The 19,577-nt window shown below is 51.1% G+C and overlaps 1 protein-coding gene across 1 annotated transcript in view; it reads right to left on the reverse strand.

Moving 5' to 3' along the window:
* Nucleotides 1-1,312: 1,312 nt before the first annotated feature.
* Nucleotides 1,313-19,577, reverse strand: part of UPF3A (UPF3A regulator of nonsense mediated mRNA decay) — a 28,658-nt gene continuing 10,393 nt past the window's right edge. Inside the window, exons 4-10 of the mRNA XM_029057458.2 lie at nt 18,213-18,311; nt 17,998-18,108; nt 13,782-13,837; nt 13,521-13,679; nt 12,027-12,187; nt 7,633-7,927; nt 1,313-1,987 (exon numbers count right to left, since the gene is read on the reverse strand). Coding sequence (XP_028913291.2) covers nt 1,814-1,987; nt 7,633-7,927; nt 12,027-12,187; nt 13,521-13,679; nt 13,782-13,837; nt 17,998-18,108; nt 18,213-18,311 — 1,055 coding nt within the window. The 3' untranslated portion in view covers nt 1,313-1,813. The remainder of the gene's footprint in view (nt 1,988-7,632; nt 7,928-12,026; nt 12,188-13,520; nt 13,680-13,781; nt 13,838-17,997; nt 18,109-18,212; nt 18,312-19,577) is intronic.

Raw genomic sequence — 19,577 nt, forward strand, 5'->3', positions numbered from 1 at the left:
TATTATATTTGATTTATTCATATCACTGTCCGGCGCAAGCGCTTAGAACAGCGCTCCAGGGCTTAAGGCAGTGCTCCGGCACTTGGGACAGTGCTTGGCGCAAAGTAATCGCTTCATACCATGATCATTATTATCACGAGACTAAGTTGGCTTTGCGCAGGAGGGGTGACTGCTAATTCTGTTGCACTGTGCTTTCCCAAAGCGCTTAACACAGTGCTCTGCACAGAGTAAAGGCTTTATAAAGCAGAGAAGCGGCGTGGCTCAGTGGAAAGAGCCCGGGCATGGGAGTCAGAGGTCGGGGGTTCGAATCCCGGCTCTGCCCCTTGTCAGCTGTGTGACCGTGGCCAAGTCACTTCACTTCTCTGTGCCTCAGTGACCTCATCTGGAAAATGGGGATTGACTGTGAGCCTCACGTGGGACGAGCTGATGACCCTGTATCTCCCCCAGCGCTTAGAACGGTGCTCTGCACATAGTAAGCGCTTAACAGATACCAACATCATTATTATTATAAATACCACTGATGGATCAATGCTCCACTTGGCGTTCGTAGTCGCTGAAATGGTCGTGCGTGTGGGGGAGGAGAGGAGGGAGAAAGGCTGTTTGTGTGAGTTTGTGTGTTTGTGGGCGTCCATTTCCCCAGTTTTCAGATCCCTTCTATTTATTCCTTCCCCTCCCCACCTGGCCTCCCTCCTGCCGACGAGTTGCCACTTGGTATAGTTTCTTGAACTTCCCTGGATCCTCTGGCGAGGTCATTTCTTACCCTGCCGCGAGCAACGGAAGTTGCACAGGTGTTACAGAATCGGGGACATCGTAGTCCAAATCTCTATCTTTTTATTTTATAGAATGTCCGGGGGGCGGGGGGGAGGGGGGGGAATACAATAAATGGTTTTTCCAATCTGTCACGCTCAGATGTTAGAATCGATAAACGGTCAAAGCAGAGAGCCAAAAATAAAACCACATTTCAATGGACAAAATACTGCTTTTCATCGTTTTGGACATTAAAAAGAGAGGTGCAGAAGTCCGCGAGGGGGAACGTCATAGCTGCCATGGGCCTCCGGCCTCCTCCCTCCCCCCGGTAACCGCGTGTCTCCCTCTGGACGACACGTGTGACTTTTCCACGTCCCAAAGCCCGCAGCTGCCCCGCCCGCTAAGGACGAACACCCTGGCGAGTCACTTAAAATCACCTCTTCGAAAGGTGAGCGCCCAGACCGTAAAAAAGTCAGTTAAAAAAATTCCTATCTTACGCTGCTTAAGTGCTGAGGTCCGTTCGTTTGAAAGAATAAATACCCAAGCCAAAGAAACGCTCACGACGTAAAAAGGCAAACGAATCACCTGTTCACTCAACGGTTGACTTTTCACCACTTCAGACTCTCGGCGAAACGGCAAAAACACAATGAGGTATCGCTACCGACAGACCACGTCGCTCACGGATGTGCAAACGATCATGTTGTTCACGGACGGAAATAAAGTGCCTCGGATCTCAAACTGACGCAAAGCTGCTTTCGGTCCCCTTCCTCGCCCGGGGACTTTTGGAAGGAGAAGGTGGTTTTCTTGGTTGTTTTTTCTGAAAAGTGCTAGCTAAAGAAATGATCGGTTGGTTCCAGAGCAGGGGACAGACCTAACGAACGACCGGAATCCCGGCTCTTTCGGGGGAAGAATACACCGACCGAACGTCTGATGCATTTTTGCCGGCTTTCGTCCGTCCGGAGCCACCAGGGAAGCACGGGGCAGGCGCCGGTAAGGGCCATTTCTAGCCAGACGCGCCTGGGCTCCGGGGTTCGTTTCTTCTCACAGATTTGACCTGCACGGAGGATTACTCGGCCTCTTCACTCTTCTCAGGACTAGCTCCAGTTGAAGCCTCTGCCTCACACTTCCCATCACCGGCTTCTTCGCCGGACTTTCCGCCGAAGCTGGGGGATTTAGCGGCGGTGGCCGAACGTGTTCGAGTGTGGGCTCCGGGCTGGTAGAGCTGCATGGCCGGTCGGTCCTGCATCGAGAGACGAGCACGGGGTTAATCCCCGCGGGTGCGTGGCCGAGACCCCGGTGTCCGAGCTAGGGGGGGTTGGGGCCCCGGTTTCCGCTTGGGGTTTCGGCGCGCCGACGGGCGACTCGAGGGGGACCGTGGAAATCGACCTCACGGCGCCGTCACGCCCTTTCGCTCTGGCCTCGGAAGGCGAGCGTTCCGAGGAGAGGGGAAAGCGGAGGCGGGAAAATGAGGGCGGGTGACGTCGGAGTTAACGGAAGGCGGCCGCGAGAATGGCGGTGCCGGGGGGAAACGATCTGTGGAAAACAGCCCACCGTCGTGAGAGGTCGATAACCGGTGGCAAAAATTGGAAAAAGCCTTCGAGCGGGAATAAAACTCAGCTACTCACCCGTACGTGAGCTCGCTGAGGTGCCGGCCTACACTCACCTCCCAGGGGTGAATGTGCTCGGGTGAATAAGAGGTCGACAGTGAAGCGGGAGGGGCCTTCAGAGTTGAGCTTTTCAGGAAACAACCCATTCTGAACAAGAAGCATTTCAGCATTAGCCCCGCCACGTGGCCTGCTAATCCCGCCCCGCCGGCAAACGGGAAGCGGGCTCCGGGAGGCTAGAAGTAACGCTAGCCGCCAGGAGCAACCATTTTGAGCCCCTGACTCTCTACGGGAGGACAGAAGATGCAAGAAGGCCCGTCTGTGCCTTCCCTTCCTCAACGGGAGGTCGTCTTTCTTCCTGCGGCCTCCCATTTGGAAAGGGTCTGGGTCCCTGGGAGGATGGGGAAAGGGCCAAAACCCGGGAAGCAGCGACGCTTGGCGGAAAAGGCCCGGGCTGGAAGTCAGAGGACCTCGGTTCTAAGCTCGGCTCTGCCACTTGCCTGCTGGGTGACCTCGGCCAAGTCACTCGACTGCTCCGGGCCTCCATTTCCTCAACTTCCGAATGGGGATTCGAGACCCGTTCACCCACCTACTTAGACAGCGAGCCCCAAGTGGGGCAGTGACTCCGTCTGACTCGATGGCCTGGCATCTAACCCAGCGTTTAGAAGAGTGCCTGACAAATACTAAGCGTTTAAATACCATTAAAATCCCCCCCAAACCATCAAATCCGCATACGGGACCGCGTGCCTGGGTTCAGCCTTCTCCACTACCTTAATTCTGGAACTGTCACCTTTCCTCTTCCCTTTATCCGAAATCTACCTAATCCTGGAAACTCTCTAAAAGCAATCCTCCTCACGAGAAGGGGACAGCAGAGCGCAAGCAACCCCTAGGCGAGAAACCGGCCCCTCTCCTTTCTTTCGTACTCCCCCAAGCGCTCAGCAGTGTCGATTCCCAGGGGCTCCTCGGGAATCGGATGACGGCTCCTCGTTCCGGATGGATGTCAGCGTTGCGCTCCGCCCCGAGCCTACGTCTCCAGCCGCCGGTTGTGTAAGTTTCCCTCGGATGCGTCCCTCCTCATCTCCAGGAAGATGACTTTGCCGGGCGACCTTTTCAGGCCTTCGGGACTCTGGCCTTCTTTGAGGGACCCCGACTTAACGGAAATCGGGATCCCCGAATTTCCCCCAGCTGCTACAATTCTCATTTAAAATCGCTGCACGGAGGAGAAACGGCTTCTCCTAGCTTCCACCGGGAAATACACCACCGCTTGCTTTCTCAATAAAAACTTCGCGAATTTCAGAGACAGAAAACCAGCAATAGTTCGGCGCTTAGAGCAGGGTTTGACCCACGGTGAGCGCTTAACAAATCCCACTATTAACCACCTCCAAGCAAACGCTGGAGGAAGCTGCACCCTGACTCTGGGGTGGACTATATAATGGTTAAGAGAAGAAACGCAGGTTGTCCGGGTCTTCTAATTCCAGAACAGCACAAGACGCAGCTCAGGCAAGGGAAGCGACTGGACGCGGAGGAGGCGGGCAGCCATTTCGACCCAGGAGAAAGGAAAGGCGATAAAGAGACACCGCAGACCAAGAGTTTTCCCACTCCCTTTGGGGTGACGGCCGATAAACGAAGCAGAGGTTTCCATTAACTCTCTCCGTCGGCTTTTTACCCTTAACCAAGCCCCGACAACCCCCAGGGAGCAGCGAATCAGGCCCTCCGGCCTCCGGCCCGGGGACGCCGCTCGGCCCCGGATCCCGGATGCGTTCTTCCAGCTTCCCTCGCAGTCTCCCTTCGCTCCGCCTTGGCGACTACAGGGGTCTCACCGGCCTGCACGAGAAGCCGTCTCCAAAACGAGCCCCCACCTGGCTCCAGATATTTCCAACTGACAGGCCCCAGCTATCTATCTATCCGCACTCCACGGCCTCTGCGCTTAGTACAGCGGTCTGCACCCAGTAAGCGCTCAGTAAATACCACCGACTGCTTGAAGAACAGTAGGTGATAGGCGACTTCCAAGTGAGGGCCGAGGGTCCCAGCCGAACGTCTTACAGGCCAGCACGAGCAAGGTTTTTTGCTTGCTTTTAGTCATCCTGTCCTCCTCCTCCCCCTGGGCCTACTTTCTCCACCTGCCTGGAGGCCAAGGGGAAGGGGAGGCCGGCGGGATGCAAGAATCCCGCAGGAAAATCACCGTGGCCTACTGGAACGCAACCGGGCCTGGGCGTTAGCGGGACCTGGGTTCTATTCCCGCTCTGCCACTCGTCTCCCGCGTGACTTCACTTTCAAGTCCCTTCACTTTCTCTGTGCCTCAGTTCCCTCAACTGTAAAGTGGCGATTAGGATCGTGAGCCCCGTTTGGGACCCTATCCGACCTGATCAGCTTGTTCTACCCCGGCATTTAGTACAGTGTTTGGCACACAGTAAGCGCTTAACGAATACCACAAAAAAGAAAAAATCCCCGCTCTGGGTGTTTGGGGAAAACTGAAGTCCCAGCTCTGAGAGAGAGGGGCAGGAGGGGACATTCACATCCTCCTTCCTCCTGGATTCTTTGGATTCTTTTCCGGTCGCTTCTGAGATCCAACTCCCCTCCCTTCCCCACCCTGGGTGGGGAAGGTAGAGATTGGGCCAGGAAGGGAGCCTGATGTAGCAGGGTTATGACAAATGGTGGGGGACCGGGACCTGCGTCGCGAGGAGTCTTCCCGTGGGGGAGCCTTTGACTTAGAAAGGTCGGGGCAGAGACGGGGTGAGGTAGTTAGGGTGAGCGAAGGCAGAAAGCATCTTCCCCGTGCCGGCCAAAGGTAGGCTGGCCATCTGGCTGCGACAGGGGAATGGAAGGCACCCCTAGTATTCTCCGCCGGGTGCGTGTCTCCCGTTCGGCCTTCGCGACGGTAAGTAAAGCTGCCTCGGAGACCTCTTCTGACAAAGTAAAACTGCTTTCGGCGCCTTCGGCCGCCGACGAGAGACGGAAATACACATCCTCTACCTCCGAGTCCACAGTTCCCACCAAACGACGGGGTGGCCGGCTCATCCTCTGCCGACTGCCGTCTCCGTCAATCTCGACCGGCTCCAACTTGTTCTCGGATCTCCCCGAGGCTCCTTTCCCCGCTGAGTCGGCAGCCCCATTCTCCTTTAGCCCCGCACAATCTCCCTCCTCCAGCTCCGACGGTTCTCTTCCCTCCATGCCAGCAGCCCCCCGGGATAAAAAGGCACCCCTCCCACAGTCGTGCGGTCAACGGAGCCCGAGAGAGCTGATCTGAATAGGATAGAGAGAGATCCGGTCCCTGGTGCCAAAGGGGAGAACCGTTGTCTTACAGACTCCTTTCCTCACTTTCTCCCCCGTCCGGACGCTCGGTGCCGGCACCGGCGTTCCCCACTCCTTGCTCCCGTCGGAGCCTCGGGTCCCGCTGACGGGGCAGGGCCGTGGCACGCTCCACTTGCCGGCTCCGTCCACGAACCGGTCAGCCACTCTCCAGCTCCATCCATCCACACCCGGTCGTCCGGGTTTGGGAACGGCTGACAGCCGGAAGAGTCTCACGCGCGCCCCTGGGCCGGACTCTCCGGGGCCCAGGGGCCTCTGACTTAAAAAGGTCGGGGCAGAGACGGGGTGAAGAAGTTAGGGTGAGCGAAGACAGAAAGCATCTTCCCCGTGCCGGCCAAAGGTAGGCTGGCCATCTGGCTGCGACAGGGGAACGGAAGGCACCCCTAGTATTCTCCGCCGGGTGCGTCTCCCACGCGGCCTGCGCGACGGTAAGTGAAGCTGCCCCGGAGACCTCTTCTGACGAAGTACAAACTGTTTTCAGCGCGGGCGGACACCGACGAGAGACGAAAACACACATCCTCTACCTCCGAGTCCTCGGTTCCCACCAAACGACGGGGTGGCCGGCTCATCCTCCCGACAGGCATCAAGGCGTAAAGGAAGTATGGAGCGGACTCGCTGAGGGATGCAACTTTCTGGTCTGAGGGTTTCTACCTGGCAGGTCTCCTATGATTTCAATCTGGGGAATTCTGTGAAGGGGAAAGTGTTCTGCCCTACCTTTGACCTGCTCGCAATACGCTCTCCGGAGCCAGTTAACCCAACCTTGGGACATTCAAATTTTCCCAACTACTTCGGTTACATTTCCTTTGATGGCAGAAGTACACCTGCAGGCATTTCCTTCTCTGCTACTCTTCCTTCTCCCTCTGGCTTCCTGCCTTCCAGCTTCGGCCCCGGCTCATTAATTAGCGCAAATACCATAATCATTATTATTATTGTTATAAGCACCGCCGCTGGCGGGCAGGAGAGATAAGTGATGAAAAAAATTCCCTCATTTGGTTCCCTCAGACGAAAACTACCGAACTAGCTAAAACGGGGGACTGATTTCAGTGACCCCTGCCTTCTTCTCCTGCCATTAGATAGTCAAGGAATGATTCAACCATTTCAGAAAAACAACCCTCTGCAAGCTCCTTGAGGATAAGGACTAGATTCTATTCCATGGATCTCCACAGCTGACCGGGAAGTCCAGAACCGAGATGACCCCTAAATCCAGAACTGCTGAAAAAAATACCCTTCGGCTCTTTCACACTGGCTGAGGACCGCTGATCTTTGGGGGCTTAGCAGATGTCGAGTGCGAATGCCACAGTAATATTAACAATAGTAATCCCAATCCGGCTAATGACGACGGGCGGTCACATGCCCATAACGCTCATCTCACGATGCCGGAGGAACCCTTATCTTTTCCCGTCTTCCCGCTTCCTCGGAATTTGACAGATGGGCTGTTTCCTTACTGAATGAAACCCGTTTTAAATCTTTTGCCGAAACGCAATCATGAGGCCCAAGCAGTGGGTTCATTCAAAGAGGAGCGTCCTTGAGTTTCCAATGATCATTAGCCCCGGGCCCGAACCAGCCACGGAACCCTCCGAACGCGAGGTTCCCTCCGGTGGACTGTCAGACCCAAAAGCCACCAGAAAAAAATAATAATTATATATATATATATATATATATATATATATATATATATATATATTCCATCCCAGCTCGAAAGGTCTAGATTGGGGGGGGGGGGCTTTAAAGGGAGTCTATCAACTGTTATAGTGCATTCTCCCAAGCGCTTAATACAGTGTTCTGCACACAATAAGCGCTCAATAAATAACAGCGACTGATTGATTGATTGAAATGAGCCTGAAGTTTGCTGCAAATGAAAGAACGGTTTGGGGGCGGGAGGCGGCGGGGAGGGGGGTGGGGGGAAAGCAGCGAGAGGAAAACAGGTGCCCTGAGCTACGAGTGAAAGATTATCCTAAATGAATAAGAGAACCTTATTTCTTATGCGCTCCGTTTGGGATGCCATGTCATCACACTTGTCCTCTTTACCCAGAGTGTCTACAGCCTCCACCGTGAAGCGGTAATTGTAGAACCCTCTCTTCCCTCTGTCTTGGTGGAATCCTTTCCCCCATTTCAGCTCGTCTTCGTTCCTTCTCAAAAACTTGTCAGGCTCATAGTGAGCTCTATGCTTTCTGCCATCGTCCGAGCGATACCTTTGCCGTTCGGGTTCTCTTTCGCAAAATCTTCTCTCCGCCTCCCTTTGCTCCTTATCGCTGTCGTTTTGGGACCTGGGGTTTCACAAACAGAGGGAGGGTCTCAGCGCCGCTGCGGTCTCCCGCTCCCGTTGACACGACGCGGACGCCGTTAGCTCGGAGACCCAGGCGCTGGCGTGCTGCCACGGGAAGGCGAGGGACAGGCGTGGGGCCCTGAGACTTACCTGCTGTGTGACCTCGGTCAAGTCACTTCCCTTCTCCGGGCCTTGGTCTCCTCACCTGGAAAAAGGGGGTTCAACACCCGCTCTCCCGCCCCCTTACGGTACGAGCCCCAGGAGGCACAGAGGTTATCCTGGATCCACCTCAGCACTTAGTACAGTAAGCATTTACTGCCATAATCGTTATTATCCCGATTACTATAGGAATAATAGTACGCAAGGCATAACGAAATCTCCCCTTCTGCTTCAAACCTTTCACCCCTAAAGGACGAGAGCCCATTTGAAAGGGTCAGAACCTCCCTGGCCATAAGCAAAAGCAAACTGACTCCCTTGCCAGACGCAGGATGAGGGATGTTGACTCTCAAACATTCTTGAATCGTCCAAAGTCTTTATGGTCGTCGTCGGGAAAGCAGCGCCTGGGGCGACAGAATGGGCTAAGAGAAAAAGTGTGAGACGAGGAGTCCAGAGATTCGGGGTCTAGTCCCAGCTCCGCCTGCTGTGTGATGTCGGGCAGATCACTTAATTTCTCCGGGCCACACTTTCCTTACCTGTAAAATGAGGGCAAGATACCTGTTCTCTTAGACTCTGAGCCCCACGTGGGATAAGGACCGTGTCCAATCTGATTAGCTCATATCCACGCCTGCCCTGAGCACCGTGTTTGGTTCACAGTAAGTGCTTAAATAATACCAACGTTATGAGTCTCAATAATGGGTATTTCCACCCGGTCCTAAATGATACTCCTACCATGTCATCTCTCACATAGGGAAGCCCCGCAGCATCATCTCCCTAGGACCCTGAATGAACACCCCTGCAGAGCGGTTGGTTTGGAAGCGGCACGGCCTAATGGACAGAGCACGGGCCTGGTAGTCAGAAGGAGCTGGGTTCTAATCCCAGTTCCATCACTTGTCTGCCGTGGGAGTGTGAATGCCACAGTAATATTAACAACGATAATCCCAATACGGCTAATAATGATGGGCGGTCATATGCCCATTACGCCCATCTCACGATGCCAGAGGAACCCTGATCTTTTTCCATCTTCCCACTTCCTCGGAATCTGAACCTTGAGCAAGTCACTTAACTCCTCTGTGCCTCAGTTACCTAGTCTGGAAAATGGGGATGAGGACCGTGAGCCCCATACGGGATTCATGGACCGTGTCCAACCCGATTAGCTTCTATCTGCCCCAGTGCCGAGCACAGTGCCTGGCACTTAGTAAGCGCTTAACAAATACCATGAAATGAAAAAAAAAAAAAAAAATCATTCGTTCCAACCCGGTATTCAAGCCCTTAACTGACCGTTTCGTTCATTTTATCCCCGAAACAAGGTAAGGCCTACTCTCCCTTTCAATACCCCGCCAGGCTAAGCAGTCGGAGCAATTTCCTCAGCGGCTCTGGATTCCCCTCGGATTGTTTGGCAGAGGGGAAAAAAACCAACTCGGATTTTAAAAACGAGCCTCCCGAGAACAGAAATTCTGATGATTTGCTGGGAGACGGCGACAGCTGTCGAATTGCGACTCGGCCCTCTATCGGTTCGAATTTAGGCGGTTCTTACGGGGGTGGGGGGAGAAGGCTGATCCCAGGGGAGGCTCCGTCTCCCCGGGGAGCAGAAGAGGTAGCCATGGCTCAGAGGGAGGTAGCCAAGGCTCAGGGGGAAGTAGCTAGAGGAACCCAAGCCTCAGAGGCAGGGCGGAGCGAGGAGTCTTAAATGGTGACGCCCGGGCTTTTTCCAGTCTCCGTGCTTGCTACTCCCAGGAACCCAAGTCTGCTCCTTCCCCTGAGCCCCATCACGATTCCAAGCTTCGATGCCCCAGGAAAGCTCGAGATCAAATTCAGAGCGGATTCCCTCACATAGGAGGACAATCATTTGCAGCCGCATCCACGCCGGCGAAATGAAACCTGCATGGCCTATTGGAAAGGGCAGAGACCTGTGTTCTAATCCCGCTCCACCACTTGTCTGCGATGTGACCCTGAGCAGGTCATTTAACTTGTCCGTGGCTCGGTTTCCTCAGGGGCTTCAATACCGGTTCTCCCTCCTACTTAGACTGTGAACCCCACGCGGGACAGGGACTGTGTCCACCTTGATTAACTTGTATCTAAATTGGGACAGTGCTTGACACATAGTAAGCAAGTAACAAATACCGTGATGATAATAATAATGGATAATGATGATAATAGTAATAAAAAATAATCATAACAGAGAAGCAGCGTGGCCTAGCAGAAAGAGCACGGACCCGGGAGTCAGAGGACTGGGTTCTAATCCCGGCTCCACCACTTGTCTGCTGTGTGATCTTGGGCAAGTCGCTTAACTTCTCTATGACTCGGTTTCCTCATCTGTAAAAAATGGAGATTAAATCCCACTCCCTCCCCCAGCGCTCAGAACGATGCATGACGTGTCGTAAGCAATTAACACATACCAAGATTATTATTAACATTAATAATAACCTTCATTTCAGTGGTTTGCACAACAACCCAGAGTCCTTTTGAAATTGAGTGAAAGGGATTTGAATCTCTAAGAGGAGAGAGATGAATTATAGTATTTACAAGCATCATCGATTCACTCTTCTCTTCTAGAAGTGCATCTAAGCATACAATAATCATAATAATAGTACTTGTTAGGCACTTATTTTGTGCCGCTGGGGCGGATACAAGCAAATGGAGTTGGGCACAGTCCCTTTCCCAAGATGGGTTCACAGTCTCAATCCCCATTTTACAGATGAGGTCACCGAGGCACAGGGAAGTGAAGGGACTCGTCCAAGGGCACACGGCCGAAAAGTGGAGGCGTCAGCATTAGAACCCATGACCTTCCGGCTCCCGGGACCGTTTTCCCTTTCCTCCAAAAAAAATCTAGCGTTTCCCTTCATCTTGCATTATGCACTTCCAACCGGGGAGGGATGCAAAGGTAATGTGCACAAGCCCCGCGTCTTAAAAACGAAAACTCAACCCTGACGACTGAATTATATTTGCCTTACAAACGTCGGACTTTCCCCAGGAAATAAACCTACCCCCATGTCAGCAGTCTTCCCGAGCTGGCAGTTGGGAAGGAATGCTACAGATTGCTCCGACGTTGGCAGAGAGAAGTGGGTCATTGGTAAAAAATAAAATTCCCACACGTGCAAGAGCCTCTGGCCAGCAGCTTGGGAAGCCGCGAGGCCTAGAGGATAGAGCACGAACCTGGGAGCCAGAGGATCTAGGCTCTAATCCCAACTCCGCCTCCAGTCTGCTCCTGTGACCTTCTCTGTGCCTCAGTTTCCTCATCTGGGGATTAAATAATTCCTCCTCCCTCTCATTTGGACTGTGAGCCCCAAGTGGGAAAGGGATTTTGTCCAACCTGGTTATCTTATTTTTACCCCATCACTTCGTGTAGAGCCTGACATAAAGTAAGCCCTTAACAAGTACCATAAAAAAAAAGCAGTCTGGTTGTCAGAAAGAGCATGTGAAAAGGCCACTTCTCTCCAGTGACGTTTAGCACAGCGAAGTGGGTGGGGGGAAGTTATTTCTAACACCCCGGGTGAGATTCACACTCCTGGGCCACGAATGTAAGGTAAAGGGAGACTATCTCAGTAGAGATGAGGCTCTGCAGGGATTCATTCATTCATTCAGTCGTATTTATTGGGCGCTTACTGTGGGCAGAGCACTTTACTGAGCGCCTGGGGGAGTACGACAGAACAACAGACACGTTCCCTGCCCACAACAAGCTTACGGTCTGGAGGGGGACGCGGAGTCGAGGCGGCCGCCGGTATCTGGGAATGGCTAGCAGAGTGGAGGGGTCGAATTTTAGCGCCACTGAGTGGGAGCCATTTTGTTCTGGGTGGGATTGAATGGCATAAAGTGCCTCTCCGAGCCCCACCCAGGCATAAATCTCCGCGGGAAAACCTGGGCACACGACCTGATGGAAGGAGGGGAACCGCCTGAAGTCTCTTTAGGATCTAACATGGTCTAAGAACAAAAATATCACCCACTTGTCCTTGAGTTCCTTCACAGAGCTCTCCAAGGATTTGGTTTTCACGCCGCCAGGGCCAGGGGATTTCTCCCACCTTCCTTCTTCAACATCGGCTTCCTCGCCTTTCTCTGTTGGTTTCTCTGAGACTGAATCCTCGCCCTTTTCGGGCTTCTTAAGAAGCTGAAAAAATGATTTCCCGGTCAGAACGTTACCTGAGTGTCATCCTGTAACTGTGAGACTGTTGAAAAATCTAGGACTTCAGTCAGCGGACCGCTCGGAAATCAGTCGACCAACCCATCGCATTTATCGGAGGTTTACTACCGTGCAGAGCGCTGTACTAAGCGCTTGGGGGAATGCAACGCAATTAGCAGACTCGTTCCCTACCCCTACCGAGCTTACATTCTAGAGTTACAGTCTTAGAGTTTAGAAAAGACTAAAATCCACAAAAATTATGGATTTTTCGGGCAGGGGTCCGTGCTGAGACCTGGATGTGTTGCAATATAGGAAGCTATCATGGGAAGCAGCGTGGCTTAGTAGAAAGAGCCCGGGCTTGGGAGTTGGAGGACCTGGGTTCTAATCCCGCCTCCGCCACTCGTCTGCTGCGTGATCTTGGGCAAGCCACTTCACTTCTCTGGGCCTCAGTTGCCTCGTCTGTAAAACGGGGGTGAAGTCTGTGTGCCCCACGTGGGACAACCTGATGACCCTGTATCTCCCCCAGTGCTTAGAACGGTGCTTGGCACAGAGTAAGCGCTTAACAAATACCAGCATCTTCATCAAGATGGCCCACACTCACAGGAGATCAAACAAGGGGAAATATATTGCTTAGCTCAGCTTGGGGCATCATGGTCTTCAGTGGGCTCCAACCCCGAATTGCCTCAGCTGGATAATTTCTGAAACTGTCAGAGCCACAGAGAACTCCAGAAAAAGAAACATCACAACCTCTCCGGTTCACGTGATCCAGAGCCTTTTTCGTTCACGGGCAGGAGATGTGTCTTTAAATATCACCTAACGTCCTAGGGAAACTTAAAACTCGCAGGGCGAGTCTAAGTTGGGATTGAATCCCGTGGGTATTGTTTTGTGTGGATCGAATGAATTTGTGAAGGAAATCTTTTGGTAGACTCTTATTTTTTGTTAAAGTCTGGATTTGCCTGGGAAAAATACAGCCTCGTGGCAAAAATCCTTTCTCGCAGATTCATCCTATCATCCTTGTAACCTATAACGACGAATATCGCTACATTCCTAACACTAGCCGACCATCTAGTAGATATTTGGGGATGGAATCTGGGAAATTTTGTCCATCTGCGATAGTTCTGTCCTGGGGTTGACACGGCTGCTAGCATCAGGAAGGAGGGGAAAACTGCGCGGACGAGAAAAATGCTTTCCCAAGGAGCCACATTCTCCTAAAACTTCCCATTTCACAAGTCTGCTGCTCGTCTTATTGGGTCCAGAGGAAGGCAAACTGAACAAGGGGAGGGACTTCCAAAGGGCATTTAACCTTTCTCCTCAAAATTACCTTGATCCTTATTTCTTTCTCAGCAATTTTCTTCTGCTTCTCTGCCTCTTTCCTTTTCCGTCTCTCTTCTTCCCGGCGTTTCCTCTTCTCTTCTTCTCTCAGGCGTTTCTTTTCTAGCTCTCGCCGTCTTCGCTCTTCCCGTTTCTCTTCCCGGATTCTCTGGAGAGGAGGAGGGAAGGTTTAGGGAGACTGTCCAGATGGAAACGCGGGGCGACAAGAGAAAGGATGGTCACGGGATGAAACAGAAGAGGAGACACCTACCTGCTTTTCTAATTTCCTGCTTCTAATATATTCCAAAAGAGGTGTTGTTCTTCTCGCTAAAACACACAGAAAGACGGAGGGGGGACATTTAGCTCGCATACTAAAAAGTCTCCCGTTGTGTGAAAGAATCGAGCGATCGTATTTATTGAGAGCTGTGTACAGAGCACTGTACTAAGCATTCGGGAGAGTACAACAGAACAGATCTGTTAGACACAAGGAGCTTACAGTGCAGAGGGATAATAAATCATGGGAAAAACACAGAGAGGATACACTTGAGTACTGGAAGAAACTCCCAGAGTCAGGCGAACTGGTTCCTCTTTAATTAAACCAGAGACAACTTTAGTTTCTCCCTTGGCACTTGATCCGTAACCAGAGGTAGATTAAATCCAGAATGTGTCCATAAACAGAAACTAAGGACTTTCACAAATGTATAGATGTCATTTTGAGGGTGGCTCTGGCAAGCAGTGTCATTTTTTTTAAGAGTTCTGCCACGGCTTATTTTCTGGGAATAATTTTCTTTCCAGACTCAGGGCACTAAAAACTACAGTTTTCGGGAAAAGGTCTTTAGTAAAAGAATCAAATATATATGTTTCCAATACCTTAGTTGGGGAAAAAACGACGGTCAACGAAAAAGCTACACTGGACATGCTTTCCCTATTAAAAAGCCTTCCTTGGTAGTCACAAAATTTAACACAAATGCTCTCCTTAATGCTTACGACAGTGCTTCTCACTGAGTAGTGACACATTAATACTACTGATTGATACCTCTCACTAGTTGAAAAGCATTAGGTTGAGGTCACGCACAGAGAGTGGGTTTTTTGGTTGATTTGTTTGTTTGTTTGGTAGGTTAGTGTCTTCAGGCAAAGCTCCTCACTGGCCCGTCTATCTGCCCACCTGACACCTGACAACTTTTGCCTAGGAGTGTTCATTCTTCTTATTTCACCGGCTTCCGATTTGCAATCTGGTCGGCAAAGATTTAGTCCCCTAAGTAACGACAGCCCCATAGGAAGCTAAGTGGCCTAGTGGAACGAGCCCGGGCCTGGGACTCAGAGGTCCTGGGTTCTAGTCCCGGCTCTGCCACTTTGCTGTGTGACCCTGAGCAGGTCACTTTGCTTCTCTGTGCCTCTGTTACCTCATCTGTTAAAGAGGATTAAGCCTGCGAGCTCCATGTGGGACAGACTCGGCCCAACGTGATTATCTTGTATCTACCCAGTGCCTGGCACATACTAAGCGCTTAACAAATACCATGAGGATTAAGACCGAATCCCATGTGGGACAGGGACCGTGTCCAACCTGATTTTCTTGTATCTACCAGCTCTTGGGACATAGTAAGCGCTTCACAGATATCACTGGGGGAAAAAAAAGGGAAAGGAGAAGGAAATTGTTTAATTAATTATGGAATGGCTGTTCTTTTCCTTCTCTGGGGAGAAAGAGCAACGATTCCACCTTCAACCGCCTAGTTTGCCTAATCTTTTCCTAATCTGACCTTCACCTACCCCGCCATCCCCCCACGTCCCCGAAACATTCTGTCTTTCCTCCGGTTTCTCTTGAAGTCCCACCGGACAGCAGGGAGCAGGGCAGCTTTTAGGCAGAAAAAAGATCAGCATCTCGGGGCAGGTCAGGCCGGGACACGTTATCGGTTTCCACACACGTGGTTTCTGGTCACGCTAGCTTGGGGCTGAAGGTAACGTCTTCCCCGGGCTCTAAACTCGTAGGCAAGGAGCGTGTCTACCAACTCCGTTGTACTGTACCCGCCTAAGTGCTTCGTACAGTGTTCTGCACACAGGAAGTGCTCAATAAGTACCACCGGTGACGATGCGGACTGAGGTCTGAAATGGCAAGAGTGTCTCAACGGGCCTCTGCAAACTTCAGAAAACCGCTGAATCGCTGCAATATTTCCGTCAGACATCTGGAGATGCCAAGACCCCGTCACCTCCTCGGCCTTCTGCTAATAATGATGATATTCAAGGTTTTTGTGAAGTGCTTGCTCCGTGCCAAGCGCTGTACTAAACGAGGGGGTAGATACAAGTACAGTTCTTATCCAACATGGGGGTCAGTCTAAGTATGGGAGAAACCAGGTACTGAATCCCCCATAAGGAAACGGCAGCACCGAGAAGTGGAGTGACTCACCCAAGGTCACACAGCAGGCAAGTGGCAGGGCTGGGATTAGCACCCAGGTCCTCTGACTCCCAGGCCTGTGCTCTAGCCACTATTTAGTTCCAAACCCCAGAGATCCCTCGGCCAGTCTGGATTGACCTTTTGTAAATTAACAGATGAGAATCCTACACTGTGAGTAGGCCAGAAGGCGTGCACCCGGAAAGGTGAAGAATAATAAGAAAACCACCTGAAATTTCAGTTTCTCGGTTGAGGAGGGAGACAGTGGAGAGGCAGCGTGGCTCGGTGGAAAGAGCATGGGCTTTGGAGTCAGGGCTCATGAGTTCGAATCCCAGCTCTGCCACTTGTCGGCTGTGTGACTGTGGGCAAGTCACTTCACTTCTCTGTGCCTCAGTTCCCTCATCTGTAAAATGGGGATGAAGACTGTGAGCCCCACGTGGGACAACCTGATTCCCCTATGTCTACCCCAGCGCTTAGAACAGTGCTCGGCACATAGTAAGCGCTTAACAAATAGCAACATTATTACAGTGGAGTCTGAATTCTGGTTTTGGACCCACTCAATTTTGGCGGACAGACTGTGAGATTTCATTACTCTAACGGTCAATCCACCTCTTGGGAGACGACAGGGTGTTCAATAAGCAACATCACTCCATCGAATGAAAATATTATTTGGCAACTTTAGACTCTAGAGCTTCATTTCTAGAACCCAAACCACCGGAGGCATTTCCTTTTCTAGGTGATCAACCTCGTCCTCTTTCCTGGCCAAATTCTGGCCAAACCTACCTCAAGGCTTGGGTAACGCCGAAGCTGCCAAAGGGACACCGAGAAGCAGCGTGGCCTAACGGAAGGAGTTCGGGCCTGGGAGTCAGAGGACCTGGGTTCCGATCCCACCTCCGCCAGGTGTCTGCTGCGTGACCTTGGGCGAGTCACTTAACGTCTCGGGGGCCTCCGTTCCCTCATCTGCCAAATGGGGATTCGATACCTGTTCTCCCTCCTGCTTCGACCGTGAGCCCCACGTGGGACTTGATTATCTTGTTCTTGCCTGCTGTGCGACCTTGGGCAAGTCACTTCACTTCTCTGTGCCTCAGTTCCCTCATCTGGAAAATGGGGATTGAGACTGTCAGCCCCACATGGGACAAACCTGATTACCCTGAATCTACTCCAGGGCTTAGAACAGAGCTTGGCACATAGTAAGCGCTTAACAAATATCATAATGATAATTATTATTATTGTGCTTGACACAGAGTAAATGCTTAAGAAATATCACCATTTTACTTATTTATTTTTCAAAGGAGCCTAGGATGAAATACCCTATTTATTTTGTTAATGAGATGTACATCGCCCTGATTCTATTTATTTGCTATTGTTTTAATGAGATGTTTTCCCCCTTGATTCTATTTATCGCCATTGTTCTTGTCCGTCCGTCTCCCCCGCTTAGACTGTAAGCCCGTCAGAGGGCAGGGACTGTCTCTATCTGTTACCGATTTGTCCATTCTAAGCGTTTAGTACAGTGCTCTGCACCTAGTAAGCGCTCAATAAATACTATAAATACTATTGAATGAAATAAATTCCATTGCCAAAATGGGTCTCCTCTACATAATGAAGCCGGAGGTTAGAAAACCAACAGCACAGAAGCAGAGCTAGGTGAGATTATCCTTGTCCATCCGTTGGGTTTTGATGGAAAGTACGACTCGACCAGCAGTTACCTTTCAGCTCAAACCTTTTTTTTTCATTTTCAGTCGGCCCTATTACATCCCACTGCAATGATTCTTCTTTCTCTGGTGGCCACGTTCCAGCTAATCTACACTTCCAGCCTCCTCAAAGGACCCTAGGGTCACCCTTTCATCCAGAAGCGGACCCTCTTTCTTTTGGAGCTACCGATTAACGTCCAGTTCTCCTTCTCCTCTTCCACTTTACAGCTCCCGAAAATTCACCAACTCTCCACACCAGAACGTGGAGCGGTTCAGTCAGGATAACTCCCCAGTCAAGATTCTTTAATATCTTGCAGTCTCCAAACCGGGAGAGAACTGTCGCAAAGAGAGAAATGACCACGCATGCACATATTGTATCTCGACAAGGGAAGGAAAATGAAAATCCAGACCAATGAGTTCCCGCGTCTTCGCCTCTATTTCTCCTAAGAGAGTTTCTGGGTTGGCACTTATTTTCTCCTCATCAACACAATACGTTTCTAAAAACTTCCTATATTCTGGATCTGTGAATTAAAGGTGATAACAATTATTCTCCACGAAAGCCAGATCCCCGCCTGCTCTCAACGGGGCAGGTTTCAAACCCCCCACATTTCAAAACCGGCTTTACCTTCTTCAATCGTTCCTGCTTTGGCATCTTTTTTCTTCAACTTCTTTTTGGAAATCTTTTGGAACGGAGCAAATTCTACCACGGCTGGATATTCCAGACCTAACAGGGATCGAGAACGACCGAAAGAATGACATTTTACCACAGTCCTTCTTAAAACTACGATCCGGTATTTGTGACAAAAACTAGTTGTGTACTCAACTCAGGCAAGTAAAGATAAAAAGTGAAATTTCGATTTTTTAAAATGTGCTAAAATGGTGGGTGACCGGTTTTACTGAGCCCAATTCTCCCAGTGTCCAAAGCGCCTTCTTGGTCGAAAGGTAGGTATTCGGGGAAAATGTGCACAACGTTCGCCGGCCTCCTTATGCTACTAAACTAATGTGCTACGTAAAAGAAAATTAGGGATGTTAGAGAGAAAATTTAAGAACTGTCGATGAGACGACCCCAACAGTGAGGATGAAAATCCGGGAGGGCAACCGCCAGACGGATTAATATTGATATTATTATTACTACGTGCCAAACACTGCACTAAGCACTAGGGTAGATAGAGGTGAATCAGGTTGGACACAGTCCCTGCCCCACACGGGGCTCACATTCTAATAATTGCAATAATAATAATAAATAATTACAGTATCTGTTAAGTGTTTATTATGTGCCAAGCACTGTTTTACGTGCTGGAGTAAATACCAGGTCAACATTTTAAGTTAGAAGGAGGAAGATTTAAGCTCCATTTTACGGATGAAGTAACTGAGGCCCAGGGAAGTTAAGTGACCTGCCTAAGGTCACCCGGCGGAGTCAGGGCTCATGAGTTCGAATCCCAGCTCTGCCACTTGTCGGCTGTGTGACTGTGGGCAAGTCACTTAACTTCTCTGTGCCTCAGTTCCCTCACTGTGGCGGAGTGAGGATTAGAACCCAGGTCCTCTGACTGCCGGGCTCGTGCTCTTTCCATTAGGCCAGGCCGCTCCTCCCAATTTTCGAGTCCTGCCGCGGCGAAGTCCTGAGCCGGACGGACTTCGGAGCTGACCCGGAATGGCAATTGCTTAGGTGCTGAAGGTTTTCAGCAGCCGGGCACTTCCCGTAGGGGTCTGGAAGATTTAATGCTCTAACACGGTGCCTAACTTACTACCAGATTCCGTCCGTCAATCAATCAATCGGCGGTATTTCTCGAGCACTTGCTATGTAAAGAGAACTGTACTAAGCGCTCGGGAGAGAAACCTACGTACAACAAGGCATCAATGTTAGCCCCGAGAGAAGGGGCTCACTCTGACCGAAACACAACGTTCGGCTTGTCTAATTCGCGGCCGCCGAAGTTCAAGGGGATCTTTCCCAGAAGCACTTCGTTCCGGGAGAAAAGGTTCGGGAGAACAG

The sequence above is a fragment of the Ornithorhynchus anatinus genome, chromosome 2 (genome assembly GCF_004115215.2).
Source record: "Ornithorhynchus anatinus isolate Pmale09 chromosome 2, mOrnAna1.pri.v4, whole genome shotgun sequence".
Lineage (NCBI taxonomy): Eukaryota > Metazoa > Chordata > Mammalia > Monotremata > Ornithorhynchidae > Ornithorhynchus > Ornithorhynchus anatinus.